The sequence below is a fragment of the Chelon labrosus genome (assembly GCF_963514085.1).
Source record: "Chelon labrosus genome assembly, chromosome: 6".
Classification (NCBI taxonomy): domain Eukaryota; kingdom Metazoa; phylum Chordata; class Actinopteri; order Mugiliformes; family Mugilidae; genus Chelon; species Chelon labrosus.
The window spans coordinates 6,061,910-6,077,218 of NC_140342.1; the positions used below are offsets into that span (position 1 = coordinate 6,061,910).

The window sequence follows — 15,309 nt, forward strand, 5'->3', positions numbered from 1 at the left end:
ACCTTTGGTCAGTTTGGAGAAAATCCCTTCCAAGCTTTAACATTTATGGTGTTGACAAGAATGACATGTAAAAAAGGTCACCTGTGAGTTATGGTTTTCTAAATGTAACCCCTCGAAGCGTTCCCCTTGCTGCATATGGTGTTCACTGCCTGAAGTGAGTTGTGATTTCCTAACCCTAAGGCTGTAACCACGCTAAGAACACTCACACATGCATAGAACAAACTGGGTTTCTGGTATTGATCTGGTACCATCATAGTGACCTCACTTCATCCAAGAGTCCAGTGTGTGCCAAATACGAAGAAATCTCCTCCAAGCTTTCCTTGTACAGTTTATAGTATCAGTAGGAATGGGCCACAAAAGAGGTCACCGTCACTACCTGATGTGAGTTGTTCCTTGAACTGAGCCATGTCATGCAACACTAAGAGCCTTAACAAGTGAGGTACACTCGAGGATATACAGAACTACAGGTTTCTGGTATAAATCTGGCACTGACAGTCACTTTGACCTATGACCACTAAAATCAAATCACTTTATCTTTGAATCAAAGCAAACATCAGACCACAACTGTTACTGGCATGGAAGGACAAGAAGCTGATGAACCATCTAGACTGAGCTTCACCTAGATACCAAAGAGAGCACACATCATCAGCAATATACATGACAAACACAGGACTATTTAATGAACATTTTTGCCAAATTAGAGAAAATCCCCTCCAAGCTTTCTTGATACTGTCCCTTAGTCTTGACAAGAATGAGATGTAACATAGTTCAACATCACTAACTGATATGCGTTGCTGCCTAAAGTAAGTTAGGATTTCCTAAACCTAACACAAAGACCCTAACCAACTGGGGTACAACTGTGCTTGAACAGAACAATTTTACTTTCTGATTCAGATCTGGTACTGACAATTATAGCAACCACCAAAATCTAGTCACTTCATCCAGGAGTCCAATCTATGCCAGATGTGAAGAAACTCCCTGTGTGAAGAAAGCTTTCCTAACGCAGTTTATGATCATGGGAACAGGACACAAACAAGAGGTCACAGTCACTACCTTCCCTGAACTGAGTCAATCACCATTAACACTAAGAGGTGCACTTGCATATGCACAGAACTAATCAGGTTTTTGGTATGAATATGAGTCAAAGGGAACGCTGTGCCAAATTTGAAGATATTCTCTCCATGTGGTGAGCATGTAAAGCCTCTGGAGGCATGGAGGCATAAGAAGCTGATGAACCATCTAGGATGAGCTCACCTGTGTGCCTGACAAAGAGAGCATGGCTAATCTGCAATTAACATGACAGTGATAGGAGTATTTGATGAGGAGCATGCTTATCCTGTCAATTGCCTGCTGATCTTCCTCAGTCTGCCCAGTCTATTCCAGACATTCAAATGATCTCACCAGCAAAAAACAACATCTTAACAACTGTATAATCTTGCGTGTTCTGCCTTCATTACCTGCTGCTAGAGTCCATGATTACAGTAATGACGATGCATCACGACTTGGCAGCAACGTGTCACTGGAACTGTGATCCGGGGAGTTTCAGGCCAAAGGAATGTTCGGTCTCTGCTGCCATCTGCTGCCAACAAGCAGTAATAAAAAGTGTACCTGGGATCACATCGGCTATGTCTTTGCTGGGTCTTCCTGAGCTCTTGTGGATCCTACACAGAAATTATCACTATTAAATGTACACACAGAAAAAAATGCATCAAATAAATATAATTTCCAGTAATCTGTTTTTTGTTTTTTTTATGTGAAGTCAATTTTATTTATTCTGATTCATGTTTAGAAAATATACTCATTTCCAGGCCCGCAAAACCAGATTAAAACGATCCACTGACTGATTTAAATACTCTTGAAGAGATGGTGCATGGTAACACATTTATCAATCATCAATGTCAGCACACACCATAACATACTTACAAACACAATTATCAAATGATTATCACAAATAAAAACATGATTGTTAACTGGCAGAGTTACCACAATGGTTAGTGCAGTTTTATAGTCAATATATACATCTCATTAGAATAAATACAGTACAAACTCACTTTTGGTAGTCACGGATTGTCAGTAAAAGACAAGGAGGGGATGGAAACAAATATTTCAATACTAAATGGTTCTTGATTCATGAGCACACTGGAGAGACATTGAACTACTGTATGTGCAGGTTCCCTTTTGCCTGAGAAAACCATAACAAGTGCAAGCAGTTAAAACAGAAAGCGTAAAGTACATGCATTTTCAGCAACAAATGTCTACATGGATTAAATGAAGGAAAAGAGCTGCTGTTGAATCTTTGTCAGTTGAGTCCACAGTTTTAAAAGCTCGTCTCTCTCCAGTCCTCTTTGCTCCAATCGTTTCTTCCCAGCAAACTCCTCCCGGTCCGCAGGTAATGTCATAATGCGTCTCTGTTCTCAAGCTGAGGGCTTTCATAACCTAAGCAAATGTAATACGAGAACATGACGTTAAAGCTGCACTCATGAAATGTTAATAACAATGGATCAAATTGTTTGTGTGCAATACAGAAAGAGCCAGCCTCAATGACTAACACATGATTATCACTCAAACCATAAACAGTCGGAAAAATGGACAACACATCTCCACTTCTTTCCATTTGTCAGACCGACTGAGTATTCTACGGATACGGGCAGTACAATACTACGCCCTGCTCTACCTCTGACACTTATGATTACACACAAATGTTGGATTACACACTTTTGCTTGTTTGTTTTTCTACTCTCCCGTTCCTATGGGACCTCTTAGCATAGCGGTTGTTATGGAACTGTCATCATGCTGATGTCATGTCCTGTTTTTGTAATTTCAAATGATGACATTTTTTTATTTTAATGCTTTAGTTCAGCCCAAGTCCCAGTCACTAACACTGAGGCGGTGGAATTTCTAACCTATACTGCAGCCAGCCACCAGGGGGAGCTTCACATGCTTTGCCTTCACTTTTGAGGGGCTGTCATGGCAGCCACACACTAAGATTTAAGGAGCATTTATGTGTCTGCCCACAAACTCCTTCAATCAACCACATTTTCAACAAGCTTCCATTAATAGAGCACTAAAACCCACTATGCACTACCTATCTGACCCAAAACAGAGTTGGTAACAATTCCCAAATATAGCAGATACAGTATATTTTCCACAGCATCTGGTGAAGATATTTAGTTGAACTAATAACCTCAAATGAATGCTAATGCAGCTGTTTGTCTGCTAGATGTGTAGTAGAAGTAAAGTGAAATGCATAAGAGGTGAAATGTTATGTTGTGTCCCCCTGCTTGTTTTTGCTGCCCCCAAGTGGTCAGAAACCTGCACTTTTTCAGTATCTCAGTCAAATTAGTTTTAGAACCTCAACCTTGTTCTTAGTTGTGGCAGATGGCGGTCTTCAATAAAAAAGCTGTCAATTAAATATGTTAACAGATGGCCATCTCAATTTTAAAAGTTAAAAAATGTTCAAATACAACTTCATGTTTGGCAACTTTGGATCAGATATGACTCACCACATACTGAAACAATCCCTCCAACACAGCCCTTACAGCTCAGAGATTTCAGATTGTGGACAGGAAACAAAAATGGGACATATGTGCCAGTTGCCTGGAGTCTCTGCTGGATGCTTAGTCTAGCTAAATTCAACCAGAGAGGTCACAGAGGACCAGTTAGGGCTCACATATTCTGTACAGCTAGTTTTTATGTCACCATTTATGACATGTGGACCCTTTTATCATTCTCACAGAGATGGTAATTGAGTCCCCTGCAGCACATTTTTGATATATGCTTCTGTATTACAGGGGTAATTGGCAGCGGTTTTGCCGTGTTGTTAGTGCCCGCTGAATTCTACTGCCCCGGGGTTTTCGTCATCAGTGCCAAACTGCTCCGAGAAGGAAGTGATGATGAATCAGCTAAAACGAGCTGCCAATTATCGCAATAATAGAACACGGTATCAAAAAAAATGAATTGGTTCCAATTAAAAGAGCAGTGATAAAAGGTCCTCCATTCAAAAATGGTGAACTTCTCATCTAATAACACATTTATCCAGGCAATGTCAGATCCGGCTGCCAGCTGCAATGAGGCATATCTGGAAAACGGCCAAATGATGTCTTTAAATGTTGTTTCATGATCTCTTTCTTTGGTCAGCCATCTATCAAACAGCAGAGCAAGCATGCATTTAATATGTACGGTATGACTCATCCATGTAAAGTGTAAGGAAAAAGGTCTACACAAATTTTGTGCAAGAAGGGATTTAAGGATTTAAGTAATTTAACACAAATAATATTAGCACAAATCTATTGATGTGATTAATATATGTTGTGCACAAACTCAAAGATGATACACTGTTCCTGGTACGTGGTTGTCATACCACACATATTATCAGTAAGTGAAACAGATACATACACCTGGTCCCAGCAGGGTAGTCCAGAGATCTGTTTCTGTACTGGGGGAAACAGGGCTTTTTCACAGGGTATCTGCGATCTGAAGACCTCTCCAGATCGTAGGGGCTGTCCCGTTCCATTCCTGAGGGGAAATGGCATGAGACACACACACACAGTGGGGTGTGGGAACTCAAAAAGGGGATGCAGGATAACAACAGACAACACTGTGGACAGTCGACTCGGGAATTCTACAGGCTCACATCACTGCAAAAGAACATCGCTATGTGCATTTGTATCCAGGGGTATAACTGCATGCATACTGTTTACTGAACAGTATGGTCATAAAATATATTCACAACAGCAGGGGTGCAGAAACAAGCACAATGAGACGTACAGTACCTATGTCAAAGGAGTTGGACTTCCTGGTGTGATGTGATGTTGCTGGAAATCCATTATGGCCTCCCTCCTCATCTGTGGTCGTGACAACAATCATGATTATCACCTGTTCTGTCCACCTGGCCTGACTAACATCATTAAAAACTGAATGCTAGAAAGTTGGCAGTTTATTTTAACAATAGAACGTGGAGTTTACCATTAATAGTCACTATAAAAATGAAATTTACATACCACGAGTTATTATGGGTTATCCATTTCCCCCGACTGAAATCATTCCTATTAGAGATTTCAACTTACATGGACACTAAATCGAATAATCTAATGAGATATATGCATTTAAATGCCCAAAAACATCTATCAAAATATATGTTTTTCAACATTTGCAGAGTGGTTCTGCCCACCGTGGCTAGTCCAATGCGCTCAAAATTCACTGAATTGCTTCAAGAGAGGACCCTGACCAAGTACTGCTACCCAGCTTTTCTATGACAGCGCCCACTCAATTTGGGTTTCATTCGTCTTTTCAAACACTTAAGCAACCTGTTTTGCTACAGCCATGTTTCTGTCCCTCAAGAAAAATGTTACACAATGTGGGGAAGACCCACAGAAAGAATATTTGTTTTACCCCTACGGAAAAACAACCAAATGCTTATTAGTCGCTAATATTTTCCAATTGAATTTAGGCTTAAACAACACCTCTCTAACAGACTGAAAATAAAATTCCAGTCTGTATGAGGCATTCTTATTGTGACCAGGCTAGCTTTCTGATTATTAGTGGAATATGTAAACATATTGACTGTTACCGTACCATGACTAATGACGGCAGAATCTGCCGTTTCTGTCCCAGGTTTGGCAGATGCAGGTGGGCTTTCCCTCTCAGTGGTCCCCTCTTCTTCAATGATGGGCTGAGCTGGAGGCACACTCCTCTGACCACTGGTCTGATCTTCTCTTGGAGTGACGGGTGAGGTTTTGGGTGAGGTCTTGGTCTTTTCCGGGGAGGTCTTGTCCCTTGTGAGGTCAAGGCTGGGCTGATGGAGGAGCACAGTGTCAGGTTATGGGATGTATCACAAAAACCTAAAGACATTTTCTTTCACAATACAGCAGACACACCTTATTTGGGATGAGAGGACGCTGAGCCTCAGGATCTCGCCCTCTGTGCTTGTCTTCAAGCTTTCTTTCACTTTGGTCTTCTTTACCCTCCAGCCTTCCTGCCTCTTCTGGTAAGACAAAGACCAGTCAACACATACTTGCAATGATCTATCAAGACTTTGTTGGGAAATTTCAAAGTAAAAGCCCTGAATTGGGAATACTGACAAGAAGCAGGAGTACACATTTTAAGTGCACTTAGAAATATAAGCCTTGGCTCAAAGGACAAAGAAAAGTACAAAGTAAACAACAAACAAACCATCTACAGATATGGACTGGACTGTTATTTATTTTCTATGTTAAGAGCCTGCTGCAACTTTTTAGACACAAAAAAAAAGGATATGCCTTTTGGGATTGCCACCTGTTTATACGGTACGCTTCTACGTATGTGCATGTGCAAGCTGTCAGTGGTCGTCCACTTAATGAAGAGAAACAGCTGGAGCTTTAGTTAAATCCTCCTTGCTGTCCACACATTGCAGAAAGGCTGTCAATCACAGGATAAAAAAAGGTTCATTCCAGCGTCGTTCCTCCATTTCTAATATCGGTGGACTTTAACATTGATTTTGTGACATGACCAGTTTTGGCCTCTGGCTACTGTGTTGATCTCTTTATTCCCTTTGAATCAGACTGCGGTCTGAGCTACTGAGGAGATTTTGCTCATTAAAAAGTCTAGACTTGACTCTAACAATGGTCTTTTCTCTATAAAAGGTTCCTATACCTGGACTAAGCTAATCACTGTCCATCACTCCTTAAACTCACATTGACAGACAAATATGTGCTTTTAACAATGTCTGCCTCGGCATTAAGGTGCTTTCTGTTAATTGGCTGAATTTGTACATGGCTTCTTCTAAGCTTGTAAAACGCTGGCTACATTTACATAAACAATAGTTCTTCCACTTTAATTCTAATCAGAGATTCCCAACTAATGTATCAATGGAAATTAAATAAAACAACGATCTGATGAGATTAATTTGTGTCCCAAGACACCAATTACAATATAAGTTTTTTGAGTGGTTCTACCTGTTGTGGAGTGTGAAATCTCCCAGAAATATAACTGAAGAAGGTTTTTCCTCCCTAACCTTTCTGACAAGACTGAATTCATTCAATAGAAGAAGATGCCCATGACAGCACTGCCCAAAACAACTCCAGCCTCATTTATCTTTTCACTCTTGTACAACTTGTCGAAAATTTCCCACAAGTACAGAAAGAATTGTATTTAATCCTACCAGTGAGAAACAATGGGGTCATGTGTTTTAATGACTCAGATTAATCCACACAAAAATTCCTAAGATCAGGCCAGATGGGCCAGTCTTTATCAACTGAGATGAACTATTAATAGAATACTAGCGTCCAAGTTCGTTGCATCAAGTGATAGAAAAATAATTCACTGTAAAACCAATCCGTAAATGTATTTGTACTATTTGTAGAGTCCTTCATTAATGTAACATCATCATCTGAGGTCTCATTATAAAGAAGAAATGTTCTTCAGATAACAGTGTGTGATTACACAGAGACACAGCATCATTTGCTGCCTAAGTTGCAGTACCTAAACTCTCCTGCAGGTGTCTCTGCCTCATGACAGCCAGACTTGGCTTGCTGCTCTGTGGAGGCGGCTCTGGCCTCAGCCCGCAGGGTGACACGGTTCCACTGTCGCCACTCTGTACGTCCTCCTCCATCTCAGTCCTCGAGTCCGTCAGAGGCACGATCCTCTCCTGCCTGCCCGTCTCCATCTGTCTGTCCGTCTGTTGTTTGAAGGACACCACGTGGCCGTTAGTTCGAGTATCTGTCGGGGCATCTGAGATGGTGATCGATCCGTCAGCATCTTGGTCTGTCGCTTTGATGTCACAGGTGCTGCTGCCATCAGAGTCCTCGATTTCTGCCCCGATGCAGCTGTACACCATGCTGACCAGATCTGTGGACTGGACGAAGATAAATCAGTTGTTAGACTGTGTTGTTGATGTACTGAATCACATAACTCTTTACTCTGGTGGCAATAATGGTAATAATGGAGTTTTTCGTCAATTAAATTATGCCTCATTTTGCAGGGGAAATCTGTTTAACATTGAGAGTCTTACAAATCTGTTTGGTTCTCAGAGAGAAGTGAGAAGTGTTTGAGCACAGATTTAAAATAGGCCATATAGTCCTCCACACTTGAGGCGAGCCACATAATTCCAATCCAGAAAAGGGCTGGGAATAGCAGGTGGTGGGCACAGCATGCAGCAACACACCGTGTCATCGCATGTGAGACTATAGGAACTGGGAGCAGGATGCTCACAATTTCAACCCTTATGATTTAGACTGGAAGCACATGTAGGAAATGTGACTGAAATAGAAACTCCATTGCATATTATTTAATTTTAAATTTGTCTCAAGCAACTGTACACATGTTTTTAATCATACTGCTCAGAGAAATGTGATTCCATGTCACTGTAGCATGCTTGATTTTGAAAAGTAGACATGATACTGTGACATGGCAACAAGTTCTTGCATCCTTATGACCGTCTCTCTGCCATTTGCTGCTCTATTTCATAGCAGAATAATGAAATGTATCCCAAAGGAAGTTTTGGAAGTTAAATATACATTTCCAAAGGCTACAGCTCAGTTAATAAATCTCCAACAGCTCCAGGGCACCTGTTCTACAGACGTCAGTAGCTGCTTGAGTTGACCGAGTTTAATTTGGGATTCCAAGCGTCGCTTCAGTGTAGTAATTGTGACTTTCCTTGACACTGTACCTGTCTTTGGATGAGGCACGGGGGGCTGGCAGCTCTCATCCTGTGTACAGGTACACCCTGAGTTGGCCGAGGCGAAGGCATGGCGCCGTTTGCTCCAAGAACAGCGCTCTCCGGCCTCACAGCGTCTTTGGGGTGAATCATCGAGTAGACGTTCTCTGAGGTGCTGAGAGGGAGAGAAAAATTATTTTTATGTATGAATCAAATACTGACCCGGAGGCCTGTCTTTTAATTATACCGTACATTACCGTACCGTACATTTCAATCTCTTATCAGATTACAGTAGCATAAACTGCCTATGCCAACAGTGTGAAGACAATGCAGTTAATGGAAGCGGAACAGTCCAGATGCTGTCATACTTGCTGCATGGTGTGCTGTTCTTAGATGACAAAAGAAATGTACGTGGAGGTTATCCCAGTGAATGCAGCAGCAAACAATCTCTTTGATTGCTTAGCAACAATCTGTAGGTGAAACATCACAAAACAGGGAACTGTTTTTGAAAAGCTATTTCCATCTATGGCTGGCCTTCAGATGAGTCATCTGCTCTTCTCTTTTTTTTCTCCTCACACTGCTGCAAGCCTTGCTCTCTCGGTGTAACTGTGCATTTCGTGCGCCACGGCAAGAATGTTAAATAGCAGAGGCAATGGTACCATCGGTTTTGTCAGCACATCTATGTGCTTAAACACAAACTGTAGAGGAGTCATTGAGAGCCATTTTGCTTTGTTTTGAACAATTGTGTAGTTGTAGTGTAATTGTAATGTTTGCAAAGTTTGCCTACTGGGAGACATTCTCCCCTCGACTGTTAATCTGTTAAATTCCTTTTTCAAAATAAGTACTTTTTCCACCATTCTATAATGTCTGCTTTTTAACTATGGTGCCATTACATAACAGCAGCTCAAATGTATGCGGCGCCATAAATTCGAAGCAAGAGGAAAACAGTTGGAGATTAGGAAATATTTCTTTCCATTAAAATATTTATGAAGCTGTGAAGTGACATTAATGCCCAGCGCTGGATTAATTTAACAGCCATCTCATTCTGTGTCGGCACACTTAAACGTTACGTTCAGCTCCAGTGCTGCACACTCACTCCAAGTCCTGGCTAGAGATGGTGGAGTTGCGGTTCTTGCGGAAGCCGGAGAAAATTGACAGCACGCTGCGTCTTTTCTTCCTCCTCAGTGACTGGGCCTGATGGAGCGATGACAGCTGACTGAAGGAAGAGGAGGAGGGGGAGGAGGAAAGAAAGGAGGAGGGTTAGGTTATTTGTTAAGACCAATAAGTAATACCGACAAATACCAAATACAAGAAATCGGATTTAGTAGTGAGCACTTGACTCCCGCAAAATGCACTCTGAGATATATAAGTTAATCTCAGTGTTAACAGACTACAAAGGTGTGAGCCATTTGCCGCCAACAGGGACCGCACTTTTTCTTCTACGTTCCCAGTACAGATGCTTTAATATATCTGACAAGAAGGCATAGCTTCCGCTGCCTCAGTGAATCTTTTTTATGCCCGGCTGGTGAGCATAAAGCACACACTGTCATTTAACATTACAAGTCTTGGACGTGGTTGGAGGAGACACAGCGCCATCGGTTGAAATGTGACAATATCTTACAAAATTAAACCACCTTTAAGCCTTAACCTAAAGTGGACAATTATATATGTATCTTTAATTTAAATTTTTTTTATGTTTTTAATAATACAATTTTTATGATGTAAAAAAAAAGTAATTTGACAGAGATGTTAACATTACTAGCATTAATTTGGAATTGTTTTGTCTCTACCGGATGAATAATACGTAAATCCGGAATTCACTGGCTTTTTGGCTCTGTTTTTGGGAGCTATTTTCCTCCCGAGGGAATGTTTTTTGCAGCTGCTAAGTGCTCAGCTATGTACACTGTGTCTATATGCAGTTTGGTGATGCCAGGTTGCGTCCAGTACATTTTAAGAGCTTCGTCAAAAACACCTGCCTGTTGAAAGCTGCATTATAAGAGTAAATTAAATCAGCTTAAGTAATTAGGTAAGCTTCTGTGCCCAAAAGCCAAAACAATAAGCTGCAAAATGCCAATATGCAGAGTGGGGAGATAATTATCTGTTTATTGCCTAAAATGACTCCTTTCACAAGTAAGTGGTCTAAGACCCATCAATAATATGGAAATATTGATCATTTTAAAGATTGATGTCTCTTTAAAGAGACCCAGGGAAATCAGTTCAATAGCAGAGCACAAGATTAAATACAGTGTTTTTCTGGGATTGTATTGTTCATGTTTGATGTGTTTTTTCACATCATGCATAAACAACAAATTAACATAATGGTCGTGGTTCAATAAGTAATTTTAATCAAAAGACGTGCTGAAAGTTGCTAAATTACACAATTACACACAGTTACTAAATTATTAGTGGAAACAGCGCACCTCCCTGACTTAGTGTAGTTTGCTGTGGCGTAGTACTGAATTTTTCAATATGCATCTGAAATCAATGTTAAGCCCATGCTGTTGTACAATAGCTTTACCACAGAGAAGCTGTCTTTAATACAGGGAAAGAAAAGTTGTTTTGCACCACCACTGCACAGATTCAAGGAAATTTTGATTAAAAAAAAAAAGGGCTGTGGGCTGTAACAGTAAACAAGATGATTCTATCTATAATACATACTGTATAGGTTGGAACTGTTCTCATTATTAAACAAGTAGAGCTAAAAATTATGTTTATTCCCAGTGCAAATGTAACCCCTTCACTTTATTGGGGAACAAGTGCTTCAGGAGAATTCTGGTAATTCATCATTGATAGCACATGGCCTTAGAACGCAAAAACATTGCCCATCAGAACGTCTAATAATGCTATTTTTTATCAAGCAGTACTGTACGACCTTTCCGTGGCATAAAGGAGGGATCCTTGTTTTAACTAATTTCAGGAAATACGTTTCTATTTTTGGTGTGTTATTTTCTGTCCAGAGCACATGTTCCATAAGGTAAGACCAATCTGATTCTTCTTGATTCATACACAGTTCATCTGATGTATCCTAAAAACCCACAGGATTTATATCAGTCACTTCAGCTATGGTTAAATACTGCACACAGGATTCTTTTCAGTTCAGTGGAATGGGAATTGTACTGATATAATTTTGAATCTCCAAGAATAAAATGCAACACATTTTGCTCATATAAGGACTCTGAGAAGACATGACTATGATAACTACCTTTTTGCCACTATTTATGTGAAGGTTTGAGGCTTTTGGAGACAGTCCGTGACTAATCCACATGGCACTATTGACGTGTCAACATTGCCAGAAATATTGAACATGGAACTGCTCAGGTGAATAGCACAGAATTTACATAAACCTGCATTAACTGATATTCATTTCCCCTGCTTTGAGGCAGGAGTGAAAAATAGCATCACCTTCTAATGTGATGCGCAAAACTCATGAGCAAACAGTCGCCAATTTTGCAGACACAAAGAAATTAGCCTTTGATCGTCATTGTGTCTCTGACTTTTGCGACTCTGATATTTACTCAACTCTTAGCTTGGTTTTTGATCTCTACCAACTCCTAATCAAGTAGTTCTTAAACTGCTAAATTCCAGTATGTCCAGCTGCTATCTTTATGTGGTTAATGGAGTCCTGTGGAGATTTTCTGTAAACATCATTAAGGTTTTCACTGAGTGTAACTAAACGGCACTGTCTTTCCCCTCGAAGCAGTTTCTTATGTATTTGCAGAGCGCACTTTTCTTAAAGTCTTTTCTGCGTTGTTTTCTACCTTGAAGTCCTTCTTCCTCAGTTCAAGCCTTGCTTCATTTGGCAAATTCACATTTACATAGAGATCAGTGGAATAGTGTGAAACCATTGCTCATCTGTGCATTTGAAGGCAGCATTAGTGGTCAAAAACTCAACATGTTAGCAGGTTAGTATCTGGTTGTTACAATCCCTGTTCGTGTGAGTTGCCTAATAAAACCCCAGTCATTTAAAACGGGAAACTCTACAAGTCCAGTTACCCTTATTTCAGCTGTGTGGATGAATGAGAACTTTCACAGACTAATTTTAAGCTCACATGCACAACTAAAAAAAGCTCTCTGAGGAAACCTATTGAAAGTTTTCACACTTACTAGAGTGCAACGAGATTTCAATAGAAACGGAAGGGATTTCTTTCGACAGTGGTAGAGAAAAGATAGGCACTTCACAATTGAGACCGTTGTTCATCTGTTTGCCACACTAGTGTCTGCTCAAAAGCCTGCGAGCGGCATGAAACCAAGCAGCAGCGTTTCTTAAAAGGGAGCTGGTTCGAGAAGAACCGTGCCTCTGACACTGTGCCTCCTGTAGCAACTGAAGTCCTCTTGCCCTCTAGTGTGTATGAAGAGCCTTTCACTTTTCATTACGAGAATGAGTTTGGTTTCAAATGCTCATTCTGAATAATATCTCTATGGACCTGCATGCAAAACTAGTTGCAGGTTGTAAAACCCAACGAATGGACAGACGAATACTAAAACACTGAGAGCAAAGGTAACTGCATTGCTGGGGAACAGTAAGCTGAGGGTTCACCATTAGGAGTAGTCCTTTTCATCAATGATTCATTTCATCTATTGTTACTGTGAAAATACTGTTTGTAGCTGCTCTGAGGTTGCACTATAAAGCCAGCAGCAGCAGGTCCCACTCACCAACAATTATTTTGTTGTAATTATAGGATTTTGAAAGGCTTTCTCGGTTCTAGATGGATGTGGCTGATAACTACTACATAATTATCACATACTGTCTCACATAATTACAAGATGAAGTTCCAGCGTTTGTCATTGAATACGCCCCTATTAGACGCCAAATAACAGAATGTGAGGTTTTACTGATCCACCAGATGTGAAGTGCACTTCCCTCAATGTTTTAGGTATTGTCCTTACGGCCACAGTAATATGGAGATATTTACAGTACATTTTACTGACTGCAAAAATAAAACTGTATTCCACCTGTCAGGGAGAACTCTCTTGCTGTAGAAATCAGGCAGTCCATCCTCCAGCATACTGACTCCCCCGTTCTCTGAGCAGTGCTGCACACACAAAATAGGAAAAAGATTGAATAACAGAGCAACAGTGATCGATATGCCATGTCGACAAAAAGCTGAAAGACTGACAAAGGGTATTATCATTTCAAATGGCTGGCTGGCAAACCTGAACCCACTGCCAACAGGAGTCTGTTTGTAAAACAGCTAGCGATAGAGCTTGTACTGATAGAGAAAAAAGAAAAAAAAAAAAAAAAAAGGCTCTTACAAAGTCCCTAAACAAACACACCACTAAGTTAGCTGGCTGCCCTGCAGCCCCTGGGAGATGGTTGTGCATGATTACCATTTGAGTCACAGAGACATATGCGACAACTTCTTTCTTTAGAAGGAATATATCTTTGCAAAGTGCTGCTGGCAGTGAAAACAAGATGAACAACAGAAGTTCACACAAAGCAAGAGATTAAAAAAAGAATTCTATGCAATGCACGTTGGGTTTACTTTGTCACCTCTACCCTCATTTTTGAGTTCTTTTGTGGAAACACTGGGTCTGTTAAAACATATACAATAATGCCTCAGGCACAACAACTCACCAAGGTTCCATAAACAGAGCCCACTGGAACAGATCTTTATACAGGTCTCATAAAGTATTATTTCATGCGTTAGTAGCTGCTCTTCAGATGAAACCATTGGGCTGTAGCGGACACTGATCCTTGCTCACTGAAGTTCAGAATAAAGTTAAAGATCGCCAACTCACAGATTCAGGAGGAAGGTGTCCTGCTCTGTGTCTCCGTGGTGGACGTGGCCTGACGTGGGTCACGTGCCGCAAGGGTGAGCCGTTGGTGGGGAGGGTGGACAGACACTCCCATGAGGCCGAGTGGGTAAGAGGAGCAGAGTGCGGTGGAGCGGAAGGTGTAGGAGAAGAACTGGGCTCATCACCTAAACCTATAACAAGGTGGGAATGGATGGTGAAAATATTACATTTTCATGTCACATATGAACTGCAGCACACTGTATATTAAAATATTTTGAGTGCCATTATATGAAACATGAGCTTGAGCATTTTCAGATATAAACATACTATTAGCAAGAGCATTGGTGTAGGCTGAATAAAGTTACAGCTCGTTTAAATGAGTGTACAACATGATCACTCATTAAATCATGGCATGTGGCACACCACTTAAGTAGTTAATATTGTTTTTGGTCATTGAATAAAAATAGAAAGCCAATTGACCCTTGCCTTGTCTTAATTGTCTAATATTTTACACTATAAGAGCACTTGAGGGCAATTAGCTGCAAGCCGTAGCAGTCAACTCACTCAGTCTGGTGGAGACGGGACGAATTCTCCTAGTTCTGGAGCTCCGCTTCTTTATAGCCATGGTGTCCTTTTGAGAGAGAAGATAGAGAAAATACTTGAACATGCAGTAGATCCCTTTTAAACACTTAACAGTCCACATCAACACATGGGGACTACACAGAAAGCCAGTAACAGGACTAGAAATGTGGTAAGGGTAGTAGTATCCCATCATTAGAAAATAATAATCATGTAAATACTTATTATGATTATCACCAACAGTGACAAAATTATAGCAAGCTAAAAGGGGTGCATTTTACAGGAAATGAATCTGATTTGCTGGATGGGTCAGTTTTCCTTTGAAAAACTTAAGAAAGGTTTTCTTGCACATGCAAAGGAAA

General features: G+C 40.6%; 1 protein-coding gene across 1 annotated transcript in view; it reads right to left on the minus strand.

Annotated features, from left to right (window-relative positions):
- Positions 1 to 1,768: 1,768 nt before the first annotated feature.
- The window catches only part of carmil3 (capping protein regulator and myosin 1 linker 3), a 75,976-nt gene continuing 62,435 nt past the window's right edge, over positions 1,769 to 15,309 (minus strand). Inside the window, exons 30-40 of the mRNA XM_084546860.1 lie at positions 14,933 to 14,999; positions 14,372 to 14,559; positions 13,586 to 13,665; positions 9,729 to 9,848; positions 8,645 to 8,807; positions 7,459 to 7,831; positions 5,877 to 5,983; positions 5,575 to 5,794; positions 4,773 to 4,844; positions 4,396 to 4,515; positions 1,769 to 2,436 (exon numbers count right to left, since the gene is read on the minus strand). Coding sequence (XP_084402986.1) covers positions 2,396 to 2,436; positions 4,396 to 4,515; positions 4,773 to 4,844; positions 5,575 to 5,794; positions 5,877 to 5,983; positions 7,459 to 7,831; positions 8,645 to 8,807; positions 9,729 to 9,848; positions 13,586 to 13,665; positions 14,372 to 14,559; positions 14,933 to 14,999 — 1,551 coding nt within the window. The 3' untranslated portion in view covers positions 1,769 to 2,395. The remainder of the gene's footprint in view (positions 2,437 to 4,395; positions 4,516 to 4,772; positions 4,845 to 5,574; positions 5,795 to 5,876; positions 5,984 to 7,458; positions 7,832 to 8,644; positions 8,808 to 9,728; positions 9,849 to 13,585; positions 13,666 to 14,371; positions 14,560 to 14,932; positions 15,000 to 15,309) is intronic.